This window comes from Triticum urartu, chromosome 6, assembly GCF_003073215.2.
Source record: "Triticum urartu cultivar G1812 chromosome 6, Tu2.1, whole genome shotgun sequence".
NCBI lineage: Eukaryota > Viridiplantae > Streptophyta > Magnoliopsida > Poales > Poaceae > Triticum > Triticum urartu.
The window spans coordinates 419,446,743-419,469,973 of NC_053027.1; the positions used below are offsets into that span (position 1 = coordinate 419,446,743).

The window sequence follows — 23,231 nt, forward strand, 5'->3', positions numbered from 1 at the left end:
TTACCGTGATGGCCTCTTCTCGGCGGAGTCCGGGAAGTGGACACGGTGTTGGAGTATGCTTGCGCAGGATGTTCCTCTAGATTCTCACTCGCGCTTTTCCTCCTCTTCTCGCTCTCTTTTGCGTATAAGTTAGCCACCATATATGCTAGTCGCTTGCTGCAGCTCCACATATATTGCCTTACCCTTCCTATACGCTTAAATAGTTTTGATCGCGAGGGTGTGAGATTGCTGAGTCCCTGTGGCTCACAGATACTATAACTCCAGATGCAGGTCCAGGTGATTCCGCTCCAGGTGACGAGTACGAGCTCAAGTGGGAGTTCGACGAAGACTCTCAGCGTTACTACGTGTCTTTTCCTGATGATCAGTAGTGGTGCCTAGTTGGGGTTTGATTCGGGGCTTTGTCGCATGTTGGGTTCTCTTTTATTTTGGCGCCGTAGTCGGGCCATGAGTGTTTGGATGATGTAATGTTATTTATGTACTTGAATGACGTGGCGAGTGTAAGACAACTATGTTCTCCCTTTTATTGTTCATATTACATGGGATGTTGTGAAGATTGCCTAACTTGCGACATATGCCCTCAATGCGATTATGTCTCTAAGTCGTGCCTCGACACGTGGGAGCTATAGTCGCATCGAGGGTGTTATAAGTTGGTAATCAGAGCCTTCCCCGACCTTAGGAGCCCCATTGCTTGATCGTTTTTAGCGGCCGAGTTGTGTCTATAAAAATGTTTTGAGTCTTTAGGAATTATATATCGGAGAGTTTAGGAATTCTTTTTACTTCCCAGTCTCCTCATCGCTCTGGTAAGACATCCTGACGTAGAGTTTTGACTCTTCTCTTCTCAAATTTCTCTAAAAAATTTTTTAGGATCACGCGAGTATCTTGTAATCGTTCCGATGGCTTATGATGAGAACATTGTCTTGGTGCCTCTTGTCAGGGGTTTAGTGGAAGTGTCCCGGGGAGTTGAGCTCTGAGGTGTTGTCATCATAATTTTATCGTTGCAATTCTGGAATACTTGAGATATGTTCGCCGACATCGAAAATCTCTTTTATGCAGTTCGTTGGTGAGATAACCTCGACGCCACCCAGTACTGGGGCGGGAGTTCGGGAGTATCGCCATAACTTATATAACGGTTGCTTTTCGAAGGTTGAGGTAGATGGTTTCCAAAGGTTTCTTGGTTATGTGTTGAAGGATGGATACAGCTGGATGTAGGATTTGCTAGTTTGGGTGAGATATTATGCTTCCCCTGTATCCCCAACACCTGATTGCATAACGGAAAGGTTCGAGAGTTTCATAGGTGGGAATTCTAGTAGCTCTAGTTTTTTTTCTTCTTCCACGGATATTGGTTTGAGATTGAGATTTCTTACCGATTATTCGTTCTCGTTCCGTACCTTGTTGATTTATTTCTCTATCTTAATTCTACGTGGCTTCTCAATTTATGGATATGTGACCATTTCAAGAGGAATGCATTCGTTCATTTTGTTCGGATGTGAAGACTATATGTTGCAATTTCCATTCCGTTGGATTCAGCTTCAATATTTATCTGTCAATGTGCTAATGGTGGTCAACCTCTTCAGGATGGCTCCTCCAACGCGCACGACTCCGAATCCTGATCCGCCACCACCTCCACCTCCTCCAGAGGCATGGCAAGCTGTGATGGCCACAACCAATGCAAACACTCAGCTGATCATGCAAATTCTCCAAGAGCGCAATCAAGGCAGTCAAGGGAATCTAGGCAGCAATCAGAGTCACTTTGCTACACTCAACCAGTTCCTTGCTAACGGGCCAACAACTTTCAGCAATTGTGTTGAGGCAACCGATGCTGACGATTGGCTTGTGGATCTGTGTAAGCATTTCGAGTGCAGTAACGTCAGGCCTGAGGACTTTGTCAAGTTCGCTTCCTTCCAACTCAAAGATCAAGCTGCAGAATGGTTCCAGCAGTACATGGACTCCAGAGGTGGACGTGTTATCACTTGGGATGATTTCCGTCGAGATTTCCGAGCTCATCATATTCCGCAGAGCGTGGTTGAAAGCAAGCATGAGGAATTCCGCAATCTGAAGAAAGGCTCTTTGTCTGTCTATGACTACAACAAGTTGTTCCAGAAGCTCGCCCGCTTTGCCAAGCAGGACATGCCTGATGAGAAGAGCATGATATATCAGTTCAGGGGTGGTCTCAGAGAAGAAATTTAGCTCGCTCTTATCCTCTTTGAGCCCTTGAGGTACGATGAGTTCTACAACATGGCACTGAAGCAAGAGGCTGCTCAGTTGAGGTGTGATGCTTCCAAGAAGCGAGGCAGAGATGCTACTTCTTCTTCCTCTACTCAAGTGGCCAAGCAACAGAAGTTTTGGCTTCCTCCTCCTCCGTTCCGTCAGCCGTATCAGCAGAAGAGCAAAGGTGGTAGTGGTTCTTCCCACCCACCCAACCCTGGCTTTCAGAATAAGACTTCGTCTCAAGCTCCAAGATCGAGTGCTCCGTATCACCGTCCGCTTTCAGAGGTCACTTGCAACAAGTGCCAACAGAAGGGTCACTATGCTAACAAGTGTTTCAACCAGAGGCGTCTTCCTCCTCCTCCTGTCAGATCGGCAAGTACAGCTGTGGTCAAGCATAACCCCAAGCATGCCAAGGTGAATTTGATGAATGCAGCTCAGGCAGAGGACTCGTCAGATGTGATCATGGGTAACTTTCCAGTTAACTCTTTTCCAGCAAAAGTTCTTTTTGATACTGGTGCATCGCATTGTTTCATGTCAAGATCATTTGTTTCCAAGCATGACTTCGTTTCATAAATGTTGGGTAAACCTATGGGAGTGGTTTCTCCGGCTAAGTCTATGAGGGCTACTTCAATAGTTCCGGATGTTTCTATCATGATGGGTGATTTCAAGTTTCTGGCTTCTCCAATGGTTCTTGGTAACTCGGATATTGATCTTATTCTTGGGATGGATTGGCTTTCTAAGCACAAGGCTCAGCTTGATTGTGCAGCCAGGCAGATTCAATTGACTCATTCTTCTGAGGATGTAATTGTCTTTGCCGCTCGTGATGATACCATTCGTCTGTTTTCTCTCAATAAGAAGGGTGAATTGGACGCCATCTTGCAAATTCCAGTCGTTTGCGAATATCAAGACGTCTTTCCAGAAGAGCTCCCAGGAATGCCTCCGCACCGGCCAGTTGAATTCGTTATTGAACTTGAGCCTGGCATGGAACCTGTGTGCAAGCGTCCTTACAAGCTCGGACCTGAAGAGTTGAAAGTGCTGAAGAAGCAACTCGATGAGCAGGAAAGAATGGGCCTTATCCGGCCTAGTTCTTCTCCGTGGGGTTGTGGTGTTCTTTTTGTGAAGAAGAAGGATGGAACGGACCGACTTTGTGTTGATTACCGTCCGGTGAACAAGAAGACCATCAAGAACAAATACCCTCTTCCCAACATCAATGAGCTGTTCGAACAACTCAAAGGTACCCAAGTATTCTCCAAGCTTGATCTCCGTATGGGTTATCACCAGATTCGCATTCGTGAAGAAGATATTCCCAAGACAACATTCAGAACAACCTTTGGTTCATATGAATACACTGTCATGTCTTTTGGCCTCGCCAACGCTCCTCCGACGTTCTCTCGCATGATGAACTTCATCTTCAACGCCTACACCAATGACTTCGTTTTGGTCTATCTCGACGACATTCTGGTTTTCTCGAAGAACAAGGAAGATCATGCCAAGCACTTGCGTTTGGTTCTTGATAAGCTCAGGGAACATCAGTTCTACGCCAAGTTCTTCAAGTGCGAATTTTGGCTCGATGAGGTTCTTTATCTTGGTCATGTCATCTCTGCCAAGGGCATTGCCGTGAATCCTGAGAAGGTGTCCGCAATTGTGAATTGGGAACCTCCTCAGAATGTGAAGCAACTCCGCAGTTTTCTCGGTCTCGCAAGCTATTGCCGAAGATTCGTTGAAAACTTTTCTAAGATCACGAAGCCTCTCTCTAATCTTCTTCAGAAGCACGTCATGTACGTTTGGTCTCCGGAGTGTGATATTGCTTTCAACACTTTGAAAGAGAAATTGATCACTGCTCCAGTTCTGACTCCATCTGATGAATCCAAGTCGTACGAGGTCTTTTGTGATGCCTCTCTCCAAGGTCTTGGCGCAGTATTGATGCAAGAGAAGAAAGTTGTTGCTTATACATCTCGCCAGTTGAAGCCTAATGAGAAGAACTACCCCACTCATGATCTCGAGTTGGCGGCAGTTGTGCATGCTCTTTTGACTTGGAGACATCTTCTATTGAGAAGAAAAGTGGACATTTTCACTGATCACAAGAGTCTCAAGTACATCTTCACTCAGCCTAATCTCAACCTCAGGCAAACTCGATGGGTCGAAATGATTCAAGAGTATAACCCGAGTATCGAGTATACTCCGGGCAAGGCTAATGTGATTGCTGACGCATTGAGCAGGAAGGCTTACTGCAACAGTCTGATTATCAAGCCTTATCAACCCGAGCTTTGTGAAGCTTTCCGCAAGCTTAATCTGCAAGTTGTTCCTCAAGGTTTCCTCGCCAACCTTCAAGTCTCTCCTACCTTAGAAGACCAGATTCGCCAAGCCCAGCTTCTTGATGCTATGGTGAAAAAGGTGAAGATTGGGATTGCCAAGAGTCAGTCCAAGTACAAGTGCTACCGCCTTGATGACAAGGACACTCTTTTCTTCGAGGATCGTATTGTTGTGCCCAAAGGTGAACTCCGTAAACTGATCATGAACGAGGCTCACAATTCTCTCCTCTCCATCCACCCTGGGAGCACGAAGATGTATCAAGACCTTAAGCAAACTTATTGGTGGACTCGAATGAAGCGCGAGATAGCTTAATTCGTGAATGAATGTGATGTCTGCAGAAGAGTGAAGGCAGAACACCAAAGGCCAGCTGGTCTCCTCCAACCTCTTGCCATTCCAGAATGGAAGTTTGACCACATTGAAATGGACTTCGTGACTGGGTTTCCAAAGTCCAAGCGTGGCAATGATGCTATATTTGTTGTCATCGACAAGCTCACCAAAGTGGCTCACTTTCTGCCTATCAAAGAGTCGATCACCGCAGCTCAATTGGCGGAACTCTATACCTCTCGAATTGTCTCTCTGCACGGTATTCCTCAAGTGACATCTTCAGACCGTGGCAGCATTTTTACCTCCAAGTTTTGGGATTCTTTTCAGAAGGCCATGGGCACCAACATCCGCTTTAGCACTGCTTTTCATCCTCAAACAAGCGGTCAAGTCGAGCGTGTCAACCAGATTCTTGAAGATATGCTCAGGGCTTGTGTGATCTCCTTCGGCATGAAGTGGGAGGATGTCTTCCTTATGCTGAATTCTCCTATAACAACAGTTTTCAAGCAAGTTCGGGCAAGGCCCCATTTAAAATTCTGTATGGCAGGAAGTGCCGTACCCCTCTCAACTGGTCTGAAACCGGTGAACGTCAGCTTTTGGGTAATGACTTAATCACAGAAGCAGAAGAAATGTGCAAAGTCATTCGTGATAACCTCAAAGCAGCCCAATCCCGCCAGAAGAGCTACTATGATAGTAAGCACCGTGATTTGGCTTTCGAGATCGAAGATCTTGTTTACCTCCGTGTCTCTCCTATGAAAGGTACTCGTCGCTTCGGTATCAAAGGGAAGCTTGCCCCTAGATACGTGGGACCTTTCAAGATTGTCAGCAAGAGAGGCGACCTCGCCTATCAACTCGAGCTTCCTTCAAACTTTGCAAATGTTCATGACGTGTTCCATGTCTCTCAGCTTCGAAAGTGCTTCAAGATTCCTGACCGCACCGTCAACTTCGAGGACATTGAGCTCCAAGAAGATCTCTCTTATCGTGACCACCCAGTTGCTATTCTTGAAGAGACTGAACGCAAGACTCGCAACAAGTCAATCAAATTTCTCAAAGTCAAGTGGTCACACCATTCCGACCGTGAAGCTACCTGGGAACACGAGGATCACCTCCGTTATGAGTACCCGGAGTTCTTTCAGTCCTAGATCTTGGGACGAGATCCTTTCATAGTGGTGGAGTGTTGTAACGCCCCAGATATAACTTGCCCAATTTGTACTCCAACTCTTGCCGTTTTCGGCGTTAAGTTATATTTATTTCTTGGGTTCGGGTCTTTGTCTCCGTGTGTTGTTTTCGTTTTCATGCATCTCATATCATGTCATCATGTGCATTGCATTTGCATACGTGTTCATCTCATGCATTCGAGCATTTTCCCCGTTGTCCGTTTTGCATTCCGGCGCTTCATTCTCCTCCGGTGGTCATTTCTAGCTTTCTTTCGTGTGTGGGGATTAAACATTTCCGGATTGGACCGAGACTTGCCAAGCGGCCTTGGTTTACTACCGGTAGACCGCCTGTCAAGTTTCGTATCATTTGGACTTCGTTTGATACTCCAACGGTTAACCGAGGGACCGAAAAGGCCTCGTGTGTGTTGCAGCCCAACACCCCTCCAATTTGGTCCAAAACCCACCAAACTCTGCTCCATGTCCTAGAGAGTTCGATCACGATCGCGTGGCCGAAAACCACACCTCATTTGGACTCTCCTAGCTCCACTTATGCCTATAAATAGCCCCACCGTTTTCGGATCATCTCCCCCTCTCGAAACCCTAAAAATCGGATCCGCCGCGCACCGGACGTGTCCGGCCACGCCGGACTTTGTCCGCCCCACCGCCGCAGCCAACCGCCTCCCGCCACGTGGCCCGCGCCACTCGCCTCCGCCGCCGGCCCGCCAGGCCCATCCCTGGCCCCCGCGCCGCCTCGTCCGGGCTGCCGCCTCCTCGCCCGAGCGCCGCCGCCTCTCTCCTCCGTCCCCGCGCCCGGTGGCCGGAGCCGCCCCGCCACTCGATGCCGGCGACCGCCGCACCTCGCCGCCGCCCCGCCCGGCGCCGAGCCCGCGCCGCCGCCCGGCCGCCACCGACCTCGCCATCGCCGCCGCTACCCCGCCGCGCCTCGGATCCGGCCGGCCCCGCCGTCCGGCCTCCTCCTCTCCAAGCTCCGGCGATCCCGGACGAACTCTGGCGAAGAATCCGGCGACCTCGAAGTCCGTGCCCGTGAACAGTGATTCCAGATCTGGATCTGGAGATATTTTCGGTTGACTTTTTCGTTCCTAACCCTAATTTTTATGTCTACTTTGACCGGCCGTATCTTTGCATCCGTAGCTCCGTTTTGGACATATAGTATATCAAAATGTTCGGCTCGACGAGTACATAATTTTGTTTCATTGCATCATTTTCATTTGAGCTCATATTGATGCCCAAAATGATGTTAGAAGAGGGCTTCATGAGTTAATTGTCAGATCTGCTAGTTCATCTTAGACTTTTGTCATTTTTGCCATGATTATTGTATGCATGATATGCCTGTGAGTCCTTCATATGTTTTGTTAAGGATTTTGTCTTCTTTCCAGATGTGCAACCCATGCATTTTTAGGATGTGTGTGATGACTTGTGCAAGCTTGCAAAGTGAGGCACCCGGTAAATCAGTTTTCAGGGACTTAGTAGTTTTCACTAAGTCTGGGATTATTTAGTTCATGATGCCATATGTTCAGCTTGTTTCCTATTGATCCGTGCCTCTTTTGAGGATGATCAGTAAAGGAGTTTTGTTAATCTTGTTATGATCTATCTATCCATGTCTTTGTTTGAAATTATGGAGCACGTTATCTTGAGTCAATCGAGCTCTATTTTTGCTTCGTTGTGAATCTGGGCAGATCGTCAACTTGTTTGCGATTTTGCCGATGTTATTGTAGTTGATCCGTGCATGCTATGCCATTTTTCTTGCCATGTCTAGCTTGCATTTTATGCCTTCTTAATGGATGTATGCTTGCCTTGCCATGACTTGCACCGTGGTGAGTGCATCGAGCTCGTTTACGTGCCTTCGTGAGTTATATTTCAGCATGTCTCAGTTTTCACTAAGTCTGAAAACTGATTGTGTTTTAGCTATGTTCATGTGCCCGTTAGTATATTTTGTGAACCCTTTTGGCCCCAGGTCACTTTGGGTCTTTTGTTAAGCTTGTTGAGTAGCTCCATGCCATGTTCTTACTTGTCTTAATTAGGTCATTTTTCATGTTGTTTTGCTGCTCCGAAGAGGGCTTCGTGATCCGAAATTTCAGACAAGTGTTGATTTCACTAAGTCCGAAATCAGCTTTGCATTTGCATTTTTGCCATGCTTGTTTGAACCTCCTAATGAATGAATTGGCCGTAGCTCAGTGCTAGACTTTTGTTAAGCATCTTGTGTGCATCCCTGCCATGTATTTTCTTGTCATGTTTGGTGGCTGTAGCATGTTCATTTCATTGCATTTAGATGCCTACTTGCTGTAAATCGCAGACCGGTGTCAATTTTGAATCGATTGCCATTTCCAAACCGTAACTCCGATTCCGGCGTTCTTTACATCGTTTTCAAGCGATTTCATATTATCTTTCCGGTGGCACCCTTGGAATTCCAAGTTGGGACCAGGTTCATGCAATTTCCTGTCATATCTTGCATTTTGCATCCCGCATCGCATCCCGCATAGCATATCATCATTGCATAATATCGCTTGGTCCTTGCACGTGGTTGATTGTGTCCTTGTTGCCTGTTTGTCTTGTTTGGGTATTGCCGGGAGACGAGTTCACTAACGAGGAGCCCGTTGAGTTTGCTCTTGAGGATCCAGTCAACTTTGACAACTGTGCAGGCAAGATGATCATACCCTCGAAATCACTACTATCTTTGCTATGCTAGTTTGCTCGCTCTTTTGCTATGCCAATGCTACGATGCCTACCTTTTGCTTGTCAGCCTCCCAAATTGCCATGTCAAGCCTCTAACCCACCATTGTCCTAGCAAACCGTTGATTGGCTATGTTACCGCTTTGCTCAGCCCCTCTTATAGCGTTGCTAGTTGCAGGTGAAGATTGGAGGCCGTTCCTTGTTGGAACATCTTTTATTTACTTGTTGGGATATCATTATATTGCCATGTTATCTTATTGCATCTATATACTTGGTAAAGGGTGGAAGGCTCGGCCTCTCGCCTAGTGTTTTGTTCCACTCTTGCCTCCCTAGTTTCCGTCATATCGGCGTTATGTTCCCGGATTTTGCGTTCCTTACGCGGTTGGGTTATAATGGGAACCCCTTGACTGTCCGCCTTGAATAAAACTCCTCCAGCAGTGCCCAACCTTAGTTTTACCATTTGCCACCTAGCCTTTCCCTTGGGTTTCGCGGACTCAAGGGTCATCTTATTTTACCCCCCCGGGCCAGTGCTCCTTTGAGTGTTGGTCCAACCTAGAGCACCGTGCGGGGCCGTCCCTCGGCAATTTGGGTTACGTTGGCTCCCGTACGCTTAGCTTATCCGGTGTGCCCTGAGAACGAGATATGTGCAGCTCCTATCGGGATTTGTCGGCACAGCGGGTGGTGTTGCTGGACTTGTTTTACCATTATCGAAGTTGTCTTGAATTACCGAGATACCGAGTTTGATCGGAACGTCTTGGGAGGAGGTCTATTCCTTCGTTGACCGTGAGAGCTTGTCATGGGCTAAGTTGGGACTCCCCTGCAGGGATTGAACTTTCGAAAGCCGTGCCCGCGGTTATGGGCAGATGGGAATTTGTTAATGTCCGGTTGTAGATAACTTGAACCTTAATTAATTAAAATGTCAACTGAGTGTGTTACCGTGATGGCCTCTTCTCGGCGGAGTCCGGGAAGTGGACACGGTGTTGGAGTTATGCTTGCGCAGGTTGTTCCTCTAGTTTCTCGCTCGTGCTTTGCCTCCTCTTCTCGCTCTCTTTTGCGAATAAGATAGCCACCATATATGCTAGTCGCTTGCTGCAGCTCCACATATATTTGCCTTACCCTTCCTATAAGCTTAAATAGTTGATCGCGAGGGTGTGAGATTGCTGAGTCCCTGTGGCTCACAGATACTATAACTCCAGATGCAGGTCCAGGTGATTCCGCTCCAGGTGACGAGTACGAGCTCAAGTGGGAGTTCGACGAAGACTCTCAGCGTTACTACGTGTCTTTTCCTGATGATCAGTAGTGGTGCCTAGTTGGGGTTTGATTCGGGGCTTTGTCGCATGTTGGGTTCTCTTTTATTTTGGCGCCGTAGTCGGGCCATGAGTGTTTGGATGATGTAATGTTATTTATGTACTTGCATGACGTGGCGAGTGTAAGCCAACTATGTTCTCCCCTTTATTGTTCATATTACATGGGATGTTGTGAAGATTGCCTAACTTGCGACATATGCCTTCAATGCGATTATGTCTCTAAGTCGTGCCTCGACACGTGGGAGCTATAGTCGCATCGAGGGTGTTATATACATGACGTGTACAGGGCGATAAGTGGCGAGAGCGTGTGTGAAGAAGCACACCCCTGCAGGGTTATCATTATCTATTCGAATAGCCGGATTCCTCGGATATGGAAACTTGGACCCCTTGTATAGTTCATAGACAAGTGAAAGTGGATACTCTAAAATGCGCAAGATAAGCGTGAGTGCTATGGATGGCCTTCTCGTAGGGAGACGGGAGCGGATCCATAGTGGTGTATTGATATGGTGAATTTGTGGACTCATGTGCGCCACCTCAAAAGAGTTACTTGCAGTCGTAGTTCAGGTTAGCCACCGAGTCAAAGCTGGCTTGCTGCAGTTAACTCCACCACCCCTTTGTTGATACCGATGCATATGTAGATAGTTCTAATGTAAGTCTTGCTGGGTACATTTGTACTCACGTTTGCTTATTTTATGTTTTGCAGAGAGACTTCAGTCTCGCTAGAAGTTCCGCTTGGATTTCGACGTTTAGCTTGTTACCTCAGTTACGATCTTGTGCCCTCGGCAGGATCTGGTAGATAGTCAGGCTTCTCAACCTTTTTCATTTATAGATGTCTGTACTCAGACATGTTAAGCTTCCGCGTGTGCTTTGACTTGTATGCTCTGAATATTGGGTCATGAGACCCATGTTTGTAATATCTCGCTCCTCGGAGCCTAATGAATAAATACTTGAGTCGTAGAGTTATGTTGTGATGCCATGTTGTATTTACACATATCGAGCATATTGTGTGTATGGTTGAAATGCTTGGTATGTATGGGATCCGACAATGTAGTTGTTTATTCTTGGCAGCCTCTCTTATGGGGAAATGTAGTCTAGTGCTTCCATTAGCCATAGTAGTCCGCTACAGCCCGGTTCACCGGAGTCCTACTAGCCCAGCACTACTGCTCAGGACACTTGACTGGCCGGCATGTGTTTCACCTCGTTCCTGTGTCTGTCCCTTCGGGGAAATGTCACGCGGTGACATCCGGAGTCCTGCCTAGCCTGCTACAGCCCGGGTTACCGGAGTCCTGTTAGCCCAGTGCTACAGCCCGGATTCACACGCTGTTGACCGACATGCTCGAGGTTGATTCATGTATGCCTGTCCCCATGGGTTAGTGCCGCTTTGGGTTCACGACTAGCCATGTCGGCCCGGGTTCTCTGTCATATGGATACTAGCGACACTATCATATACGTGAGGCAAAAGGCGCAAACGGTCCCGGCCCAGGTAAGGTGGCACCCGTGGGAATACCGTGCGTGAGGCCGCAAAGTGATATGATGTGTTACATGCTAGATCGGTGTGACTTAGGATCGGGGTCCTGACACCACACACCTACGTGTGGGCAAAACAACTAATGCCCACACACATATTTTTTTCCCTCCTGAACCCTCTCACACGCGTGCGTGTGGGCGAAGTTGATAACGCCCACACGTCCGTATGTCAGGCCTCGTACCCTTCTGGTCCCGCACGCGACGCATGATGCCCACCGCGCGCCCGCAGTTGCCATGGTCCAGACCCTCGTCCATGTTCGTTTATATGCAGTTGCCATGTCGCTGAATTATGGTTGCCATGTCGGACAACTGCAGTTGCCATGGTTGCTCAACTGTAGTTGCCATGTATGGTCTGATCTAATGTATTGCCATGATTTCATAACTTTAGGAGTTGCCACATACTAACACTAGGCAGTTGAGAGAGTTGCCATGTGCTCACAAGCATGCTAGGGCAGTTGCCATGTAAAAAAGAAGAGTTGCCATCTGCTTACGTGCACGTTAGGGCAGTTGCCATGTACGTGCACGTTGGGGCAGTTGCCATGTACCATGCAAAAACACATGGCAACTCGGTAAAAGACAGTTGCCATCTGCTTACGTGCACACTAGGCAGTTGCCGTGTACTCTGCAAAAACACATGGCAACTCGGGTAAAAAAAGAGAGTTGCCACCTGCTTATAAAGCACACTAGAGCCAGTTGCCATGTGCGCTGCAAAAATACATGGCAACTAGCAGTTTACGTGTGGGAGAGGAGGCGGGCGTGTGGGCGAGATGGCAAATGCCCACACACCAGCCCTTGTGCGTGACTGAAAACTGGTGTGTGGGTGAACTGCTAAACGCCCACACACGGCCCCTCCGTGTGATAAAACGAATGTGTGGGCGAACTATGCCACACACCACACACACGCCTTGTCCTACGTGGCACAGAAAATCAGCCAGATTGTGTCAAAATTCGTGCATATAGTACTGGACGGTGATGAATGCGTGTGGTCGAGATAGTCAACGCCCACGCGTGTGGGCGTTAACATTTCCGTTATTTATTTATTCTTCTTTTATGTTTTTGGCTGTGTGCATCTCAATATCTTGATATTGTATCGTTCTAGAGACCGGGTATGATCTTGATATTAATGTGTTAACTTTTATTATTGTTAGTGTTTTATTCATATTAAAAAATGCAGTTAGAAGAAGGAAAAAAGGGAACAGCCTTACGCATATCAAATTATCAACCTGTCATAAAAGTGACCAGCCAACCAACATGTATAGTGAAAATAGAAGGCACTTGTCACAATCGCAAGACTGCACCCAGCTTGTTGCCATCAGAAAGGTTGTTTGAACTCAGACCTCGTACAGCACCGCTGTTCTTTGGTCGTACGAGCATGTGAGGTCCTTTGGCAGTAAACCATGTGAGCGTACAGCGAGCCAACAACACCTCGTAATCGTCTTCTTGAACTTCTTTCCTCTTTCCCGTTTCGAAAAAAAAACTTCTTTCCTCTTTCGATGCTACGCTGGTACTAGTGGCGAGATTCGTTTTTTAGATGCTAGCGGTGAGCATTGGTCTGTCAAGATTGATTTTTACCGACTTCATCGTCTATTCATCTCATTGCAAAGATAATGAAGAACTGAGAGAACAGGTATCATGAAACTGAAGGGATTGTGGAGCAAAGAGGGCACCTATTGGAAGATTCCAGCAGGAGAAAATGAGCACGACCCCGAGCGGCTCCGGCAGCACCAGCGCCGTCGCCGGAAAGGAAACCAGCGGCGTAGGAGCCTACACTGACAAAAACAAGAAGTCATGCAGCAGCCCAATGACGTTTGTAAGCCATGAAGATTGGCAAGGGCTTGCCTTCTCAGGGGCCGCCCATTTCTCGAGGTTTTGCAGCGTGTGCTTGATGGACTTGACGAGAACCCCGACCTAGAGACCAGCAGCACAGATCAGGGAAGAGCTTGGCTAAACGAAGCACGAACCGTCTGTTAATACCTCGTCCCTGAAGGATTCAGTCCGGTGCTTGCCGAGGTCGTCGTGGAGCGCGTCGAAGATCTCCTCCTCCTTCTCCGTCAGGAGCCTGATGAGCCCCTTGAGCTGCGACCGCCTCCATGAGAGGTCCTTGGTCCTGCCGCTCTTGTACACCACTCGCAGGCTGCTCACCAGGCTCCCCAAGCCAATGGCCGGCTTCTCCTCCATGGTTCCCGTGGATGGATGGATGGATGCAAGGGGCGTGCACCAGCGTAGCTTGGCTTGAGCTGAGCATATGCGGGCGACCCAACGTGTGTTAAATAGGCAACCAGCCGGAGCGAGGCAGACAGACTGGTAGTGTGTCGTGGTTCATGCGGAGCGAACAGGGCAGTTTATGGACCGTGATTACCCAAATCCACAATTTCTTTTGCGGGAACCCAAATCCGCATTAACTTGAGGAGTTGGGGCCTTTTAAATATACTGAGTTGTACAGTACACGGACTGAACTCGTAGTCGCTCTTAATAATATTTTGATTCATCAGGAGATTATTTGGTTCAGCAATCTATGTGAGCATCTCCAGCCGCGTCCCCAACATGTCCTCATTAGGCGATTTTTTTACGCCAACATTTAAAAATCGGTCCAGTCACGTCCTAGGAGCCCGTTTTTGGTCGGTTTGGGCCGAAACTAGCGCCGGCGGACCCAGGCCGAATCCGACGCGCTGGGGGCGCCGGGGGTGCTTGGAAAGCGATTTGACGCGAACAGGGATGGGTCCGTCGAGTCAGCAAGACGCCGCTTCGTCGTCCTCATCGCCTCAATTCTCGCAGGAATCAATGCAAAGGCTGGCCAAGGCTGCCGCGCCGGTCGGCCTCCATTGATGCCCCACGGGCGGCGCAGTGAAGGCGCCACCGACGTGAGTCCCGCCCGCTCCCGCCACACGTCGCGTGACATGCAGCCTCTCCCCGCCCCCGCTGCCGCTATAAAAGACGACCTCCCCGCCGGTGAACGCCACAGCTCATATCCCCCCTCGCGTCCGCCACACAAAGCAGCACTCTCCCTCCTTCCCGCTGACGAGCAAAATGACCGAGAGGTTTCCAGGTGAAGGCGCGGCGGCGAATGGCTTCGGCTGCCGCCATCTCCAAGAGCCGGAGGCGCGCCTCCTCTACGAGGCCGAATACCCAGCGCCCCGGGCATGCGTGTGCCGGGGAGCTGGAAGTTGAGCGCCGGCGGCGTCCCGGTGCCACCGGTGCCCGAAGGGGCGGCAAGGCGGGCCGAGATCGCCCGCATCCGCTCGTCGATGCCGGAGGAGGAGCGGAACGAGCCGGGGTACGCCGCCGACAGTCGCACGCTGTGGATGATGTTCTTCGAGCGTCGCCGCAAAGACCATATCGCCTCCACCAACGGCGTCATCCCTCGCGGGCGCCTCAACGCCGACGGGCGGCGCAAGTGGTGGGGCGTGCCCAGCCGCACCCTCGAGGTCATCCTCAACCACATCGAGACCGGCAACACGCCGCGCCTCGAGTACCCGCCGCGGCCGTCGTTCTCTCACCGCCGTGGCAGCTCCTAGATGCCACAGCGAATGGAGCCAGGGACGTCCTCGTCGTCGGGCTCCGGCTCACTGTCCTTCGGCTCGCCAGCGCTCCGCCCCATCAAGCCGAAGCCGGAGGAGACGCCGCTACGACGCCGCACCCGCAGCGGCGCCCTCGTCATCAACGAGGGTGCCCGCCCCTCCCCGCGCTCCCTCCGCTTGGTCCGGCCCAAGCCCGAGCCGGGATTGCTTCCCGTCAAGCCGGAGCACGTCGACATGGTGTCCCCCGACAACGAGGCCGCCCAAAAATGGGCAAAGGACTACGTCCGCGAGCAGGTGCACCGCCAGCGCCGGGCATACGCGAAGCTCCAGGCTCGGCGCCGTGGGCGCGAGGAGGGAGGCGTCATCATCCTCGACAGCGACGCCGAGGACGAGGCCGGGCCGTCCAGCGCCCCACCTCGCGTCGGCAACCCTGGCCAGGGGTGCACCAGGGACGGCGGCGGCTCCGGCGGGGCGCGCGCAATGACGACGATGGCGGCGGTGACTACATCCGTTTCTACAGGCTTCTCGGCATGTAGATGGCGGGCGATGGACGCGGCGCAGTGGCTAGGCCTAGTTTGGCATAGTAGTAGGCGTAGTTTGCATATTTTATCATTTTTTTTTACAAATTTCAATGAAATTTCGCCAAGTTTGTGCTAGATCTCCGAGTTTGCACAAATTTGTATGAAGTATCGCCGAGCTCGCGCGATATTGGCGGCGACCTGGGGGCGACACCTGGGAACGGAGTCGCCCCATGCGCCAAGCTAGCGCCAATTCGTTCCCAGGCGGCTCTTTTTCGGCACTCTGGGGGCCGAACGGCTGAAGATGCTCTGAATGATGGTTGTTGAAAGGTGACCAAATCACCTCTTATCTCCACAAATTTTCTTATGAAGAAAAAAAACTATTCATTCCACCACTCGAAAATCCGTCTATGCCGAGTGTTGACACCTTTCTTGTTTCCTTTTCGGTGGGCATTCAGTAAAGAATATATGTGCCGAGTATAACCCTCGGCAAACTCAAAACTCGGCAATGAATGGATTTTGCTGAGAGCACGCTAAAAAAACTGGGCCTACTGCTTTTGTCACTAAAGGCATTTTCAACGTTGACCCGCAAATTTGCTTTAGCATCCGTCTATGGACACTGATTCTAGAGACGGCCATATAACGCTAGCCGCATATGTCCGCTTACATTTCAAACAACGTGTCAATTAACCGGACAGAATTCATGCAAACACGACGATTTTCATCAAAGTTTGGATAGAAAATAGCTCAAATCATCCATACATAGCACAGAAATAAGTCTAGCACAACAATAGTTCAAATTCAACAAGATTAGTGGATGTTCAACAAGTTTTCCAAAAATGGATCATGTCGTCTCATACATACTGCCCCTCCAGTTTCATCCAACAATGTGTGTGTGTGTGCGCGCGCGTGTGTGTGTAAATGGACGTCCCTCTGTCTTGTGGCATATCACCGCAGGAGTGCGGGCCACATAATGTGTAGATCAACATTGAGTGAATGATTCAATCAACAAGTTGAGCAAGAAGAAGCAAAACTTACAATCACCTTTGCCGCTTGGAGTGACCACCTTGTCTCCAGCAGACCATCCGCGTCACAAAACTTGGTGATGGAGGTCTAGATGGCGTACCATCGATACGATAACAATCCCACGTTGCGTTGTTGGATGATGTGCATGTCGTAGGGCGCAATGTGCTGTCGCACGTGAAACGAATCATGCACGCACTACTAGAAGGTCCCTCTTTGCTCCTGCCTACGACATCCATAGATACGGCCAACCACACATCGCACAACAACTCATCCCCCATGGTCGAGTACCCCACCGTCCTTTGTACTCTAAAAGGACGACATGGCATTCGAAAACTAGCTCAATGGCATTTGAGTGAACACCTATGGGCGTGGTGTACCTAACTACGGACGGGTCCTGGGTGGACGACGTCGTCGTGAAAGGAGAGCAGGTGCGTCGGTGCTGGTTGCGGAGGTCTGACAATGCCAGTGTGCCGGCCGAAGAGGTACAGTGGCGGCGTTGAAGGGGGAGGGTGCGTATGCAAAGCAAGAGGGTAGGGGCAGAATGGAAGAAAATGGGATCTGGAGGGGGATTTAGTGAGCTAGTGGTGTTGGAGTCCTACGTGGCTACTGTCAGGACTCTCGCAACCCCTCCCCCCTCCACTTTGCTTCCGGTTTGCGACAAAAAGTGCGTCTGGACCACTCGACGGACCGATACAGACCCGTGTTGGATGACACAACACGTCCGGACATATGTGGGCAATTTGAGGGTCAGCGTTGAAGATGTCCTAAAGGAACTCAGCAAAGACGTTGGCATGTGTCCCTCACCCCCACGGCTGACTGCTCTATGACTGCAGGGCTCTCTTTGCGGAGTGTTGGCTAACGGACACTTGAGAACAAAGCCAACAAAATCATTTCAAAGTTGAAATAGACAGTTGACAAAGGTTTTTGTTGGGGAACGCAGTATTTCAAAAAAATTCCTACGATCACGCAAGATCTATCTAGGAGATGCATAGCAACGAGAGGGGAGAGTGTGTCCACGTACCCTCGTCGATCGAAAGCGGAAGCATTAAGTAACGCGGTTGATGTAGTCGAACGTCTTCGCGATCCAACCGATCAAGTACCAAACGCACGACACCTCCGCGATCTGCACACGTTCAGCTTGATGACGTCCCTTGAACTCTAGATCCAGCTGAGGCCGAGGGAGAGTTTCTTCATCACGATGGCGTGTTGACGGTGATGATGAAGTTTCCGATGCAGGGCTTCGCCTAAGCACTACAACAATATAATCGTGGTGGAAATCTGTGGAGGGGGGCACCGCACACGGCTAAGATCAACTTGTGTGTCTATGGGGTGCCCCCCTCCCCCGTATATAAAGGAGTGGAGGAGGGGGAGGGCCGACCTCCTAGGGCGCGCCCCAAGGGGGGATTCCTACTCCTACTAGGAGTAGGTTTCCCCCCTTTCCTAGTCCAACTAGGAGGGGGAAGGAAGGAAAGAGGGAGAGAAGGAAAGGCCGGGGCTGATACGTCTCCAACGTATCTATAATTTTTGATTGTTCCATGCTATTATATAATCTATTTTGGATGTTTAATGGGTTTTAATATGCACTTTTATATTATTTTTGGGACTAACCTATTAACCGAAGGCCCGGTGCAAATTGTTGTTTTTTGCCTATTTCAGTGTTTCACAGAAAAGTAATATCAAACGGAACGAAACCTTCGCGAGGATCTTTCTTGAAACAAACGCAACCCTGGAGACTTGGAGTACAAGTCTGAAAGTCCGCGAAGCTTCCACGAGGCAGGGGGCGCACCCAGGGGTAGGAGCACCTCCACCCTCGTGGGCCCCACGGAGCTCCACCGACCTACTTCTTTCGCCTATATATACTTTATACCCTGAAAACATCAGGTGGAGCCACGAAACCACTTTTCCACCGCTGTAACCTTCTGTACCCGTGAGATCACATCTGGGGACCTTTTCCGGCGATCTGTCGGAGGGAGATTCGATCATGGAGGGCTTCTACATCACCACCATAGCCTGTCCGATGATGTGTGAGTAGTTTACCATAGACCTTCAGGTCCATAGTTATTAGCTAGATGGCTTCTTCTCTCTCTTTGATCTTCAATACAAAGTTCTCCTCGATGTTCTTGGAGATCTATTCGATGTAATACTTTTTGCGGTGTGTTTGCCGAGATCCGACGAATTGTGGGTTTATGATCAAGATTATCTATGAACAATATTTGATTCTTCTCTGAATTCTTATATGCATGATTTGATATCTTTGCAAGTCTCTTCAAACTATCGGTTTAGTTTGGCCTACTAGAGTGATCTTTCTTGCAATGGGAGAAGTGCTTAGCTTTGGGTTCAATCTTGCGGTGTCCTTTCCCAGTGACAGCAGGGGTAGCAAGGCACGTATTGTATAGTTGTGATCGAGGATAAAAATATGGGGTTTATATCATATTGCTTGAGTTTATCCCTCTACATCATGTCGTCTTGCCTAATGTGTTACTCTATTCTTATGAACTTAATACTCTAGATGCATGCTGGATAGCTATCGATGTGTGGAGTAATAGTAGTAGATGCAGAATCGTTTCGGTTTACTTGACACAGATGTGATGCCTATATTCATGATCATGCCAAGATATTCTCATAACTATGCTCTTTTCTATCAATTGCTCGGTAGTAATTTGTTCACCCACCGTAATACTTGCTATCATGAGAGAAGCCACTAGTGAAACCTATGGCCCCCGGGTCTACTTTACATCATATAAGTTTCCGATCTATAAATCTAGTTTACTATTTATTTTGCAATTTTTATTTTCCAATCTATATAACAAAAATACCAAAAATATTTATCTTATTATCTTTATCATATATCACGTTTGCAAGTGGCCGTGAAGGGATTGCCAACCCCTTTATCGCGTTGGTTGCAAGGTTCTTGATTGTTTGTGCAGGTACTAGGTGATACGTCCATTTTGCATCATGCTTTTATATCAATATTTATTGCATTATGGTCTGTTATTACACATTATGTCACAATACTTATGCCTACTCTCTCTTATTTTACAAGGTTTACATAAAGATGGAGAATGCCGGCAGCTGGGATTCTGGGCTGGAAAAGGAGCAAATATTAGAGACCTATTCCGCACAGCTCCAAAAGTCCTGAAACTTCACGGAAGATGTTTTCCAAATATATAAAAAATACTGAGAGCAAGAACTTCACCAGGGGGGCCACACCCTGCCCACGAGGGTGGGGGGCGCGCCCTACCCCCTGGGCGCGCCCCTACCTCGTGGGCCCCCTGGTGGCCCTCCGGTGGCCATCTTCTGCTATATGGAGTCTTTCGATGGAAAAAAAATCATAAGCCATCTTCTCGGACGAAACTCCGCTGCCACGAGGCGAAACCTTGGCGGAACCAATCTAGGGCTCTGGCGGAGCTGTTCTGCCGGGGAAACTTCCCTCCCGGAGGGGGAAATCATCGCCATCGTCATCACCAATGCTCCTCTCATCGGGAGAGGGCAATCTCCATCAACATCTTCATCAGCACCATCTCATCTCAAAACCCTAGTTCATCTCTTGTATCCAATTCTTGTCTCCAAGTCTGGGATTGGTGCTAGTAGGTTGCTAGTAGTGTTAATTACTCCTTGTAGTTGATGCTAGTTGGTTCAATTTGGTGGAAGATCATATGTTCAGATCCTATATGCATATTAATACCCTCTGATTTTTGAACATGTTTATGCTTTGTGAGTAGTTACTTTTGTTCCTGAGGACATGGGAGAAGTCTTGCTATTAGTAGTCATGTGAATTTGGTATTCGTTCGATATTTTGATGAGATGTATGTTGTCTCTCCTCTAGTGGTGTTATGTGAACGTCGACTACATGTCACTTCACCATTATTTGGGCCTAGAGGAAGGCATTGGGAAGTAATAAGTAGATGATGGGTTGCTAGAGTGACAGAAGCTTAAACCCTAGTTTATGCGTTGCTTCGTAAGGGGCTGATTTGGATCCATATATTTCATGCTATCGTTAGGTTCACCTTAATACTTTTGTTGTAGTTGCGGATGCTTGCAATAGAGGTTAATCATAAGTGGGATGCTTGTCCAAGTAAGGACAGTACCCAAGCACTGGTCCACCCACATACCAAATTATCAAAGTACCGAACGCGAATCATATGAACGTGATGAAAACTAGCTTGATGATATTCCCATGTGTCCTCGGGAGCGCTTTACATTATATAAGTGTTTGTCCAGGCTTGTCCTTTGCTACAAAAAGGATTGGGCCACCTTTCTGCACCTTATTTACTTTTGTTACTTGTTGCTCGTTACAAATTATCTTATCATAAAACTATCTGCTACCACTGATTTCAGTACTTGCAGAGAATACCTTGCTCGACACCGCTTATCATTTCCTTCTGCTCCTCGTTGGGTTTGACACTCTTACTTATCGAAAGGACTATGATAGATCCCCTATACTTGTGGGTCATCAAGATTCTTTTCTGGCGCCGTTGCCGGGGAGTGAAGTGCCTTTGGTAGGTGGAATTTGGTAAGGAAAAATTTTATAGTGTGCTGAAATTTACTGTCACTTGTTACCATGGAAAGTAATCCTCTGAGGGGCTTGTTCGGGGTATCTTCACCCCGACCAGTAGAGCAAAGAGTTGCTCCTCAACCTACTGAACCTACTTAAAATGAAAATTAAAATGAAAATGCTTGCTTTGAAGTTCCTTCGGGTATGATAGAAAAACTGCTAGCTAATCCTTTTTTAGGAGATGGAACAAAACATCCTCATGAACATCTGATATATGTGGATGAAGTTTGTGGATTATTTAAGCTTGCAGGTGTACCCGGAGATGTTGTTAAGAAGAAGGTCTTCCCTTTATCTTTGAGGGGAGATGCATCGACATGGTATAGGCTACGTGATGATATGAGGTCTTGGAATTACAAACGATTGAAATTGGAATTTCATCAGAAGTTTTATCCTATGCATCTTGTTCATCGTGATCGCAATTATATATATAATTTTTGGCCCCGCGAAGGAGAAAGCATCTCTCAAGCTTGGGGGAGGCTTAAATAAATGTTATATTCATGCCCCAATCATGAGCTCTCAAGAGAAATGATTATTCAAAAAATTTATGCTCGGCTTTCTGGTAACAATCGCACCATGCTTGATACTTCTTGTGCTGGCTCTTTTGTGATGAAGACTATTGAATTCAAATGGGATTTATTGGAAAGAATTAAATGCAACTCTGAAGATTCGGACCTCGACAATGGTAAGGAGTCAGGTATGACACCTAGTTTTGATTGTGTTAAATCTTTTATGGATACCGATATTTTTCATAAATTTAGCACTAAATATGGACTTGACTCTGAGATAGTAGCTTCTTTCTGTGAATCTTTTGCTGCCTATGTTGATCTCCCCAAGGAGAAGTGGTTTAAATATCTTCCTCCCATAGAAGTAAAAGTAGCTGCACCTATTAAAGTTGAAGAAAAGACTATCACTTATAATGATCCTATTTTTCCTACTTCTTATGTTGAGAAACCACCTTCCCTGTTAGGATAAAGGATCATGCTAAAGCTTCAACTGTAGTTCGTAAAAGCAATATTAAAACATATACACCTACTGAGCAAGTTAAAGTTGAACCTAATATTGCTATTGTTAAAGATCTCTTGTCTGATAATATAGATGGGCATGTTATTTATTTCCGTGACGAAACTTCTAGAATTACTAAACCCCGTGATAAAGATAAACCTAGACCTATGGTAGGCATGCCTGTTATTTCTGGTAAAATAGGAGATCATTGTTATCATGGCTTATGTGATATGGGTGCTAGTGCTAGTGCAATACCTTATTCCTTATACAAAGAAGTTATGCATGATATTGCACCTGCTGAGATGGAAGATATTGATGTCACAATTGAACTTGCCAATAGAGATACTATTTCACCAATGGGAATTGTTAGAGATGTTGAAGTCTTGTGTGGGAAAACTAAATATCCTGCTGATTTTCTTGTTCTTGGTTCCCCACAAGATAGCTTTTGTCCCATTATATTTGGTAGACCCTTCTTAAATACTGTTAATGCTACCATAGATTGCAAAAGAGATGTTGTTACTACCGGTTTAGATGATATGACTCATGAATTTAATTTTTCTAAATTTAGTAGACAACACCGTGAAGAAGAATTACCTAGTAAGGATGAAATTATTGGTCTTGCTTCTATTGTCGTACCTCCTAGTGATCCTTAGAACAATACTTGCTAGACCATGAAAATGATATATTTATGAATGAAAGAAGGGAATTAGATGAAGTATTCTTTAAACAGGAGCCTATTCTGAAAAACAATTTACCTGTTGAAATCCTAGGGGATCCTCCTCCACCCAAGGGTGATCCCGTGTTTGAGCTTAAACCGTTACCAGATAGTCTTAACTATGCTTATCTTGATGAGAAAAAGATATATCCTGTTATTATTAGTGCTAACCTTTCAGAGCATGATGAAGAGAGATTATTGAAAACTCTGAAGAAGCACCGCGCTGCTATTGAGTATACTCTTGATGATCTTAAGGGCATTAGTCCCACTCTATGTCAACATAAAATTAATTTGGAAGAAGATGCTAAACCAGTTCGTGATCATCAACGCTGGCTGAATCCTAAAATGAAAGAAGTGGTAAGAAAGGAGATAC

General features: G+C 47.6%; 1 protein-coding gene across 1 annotated transcript in view; it reads right to left on the bottom strand.

Moving 5' to 3' along the window:
• The window catches only part of LOC125513904 (aldehyde dehydrogenase family 3 member F1-like), a 38,718-nt gene extending 24,928 nt beyond the window's left edge, over positions 1–13,790 (bottom strand). The window contains exons 1-3 of the mRNA XM_048679114.1: positions 13,499–13,790; positions 13,364–13,432; positions 13,192–13,288 (exon numbers count right to left, since the gene is read on the bottom strand). Of these exons, the coding sequence (XP_048535071.1) occupies positions 13,192–13,288; positions 13,364–13,432; positions 13,499–13,702 (370 nt within the window). The 5' untranslated portion in view covers positions 13,703–13,790. The remainder of the gene's footprint in view (positions 1–13,191; positions 13,289–13,363; positions 13,433–13,498) is intronic.
• Between the last annotated feature and the right edge of the window lie 9,441 nt (positions 13,791–23,231).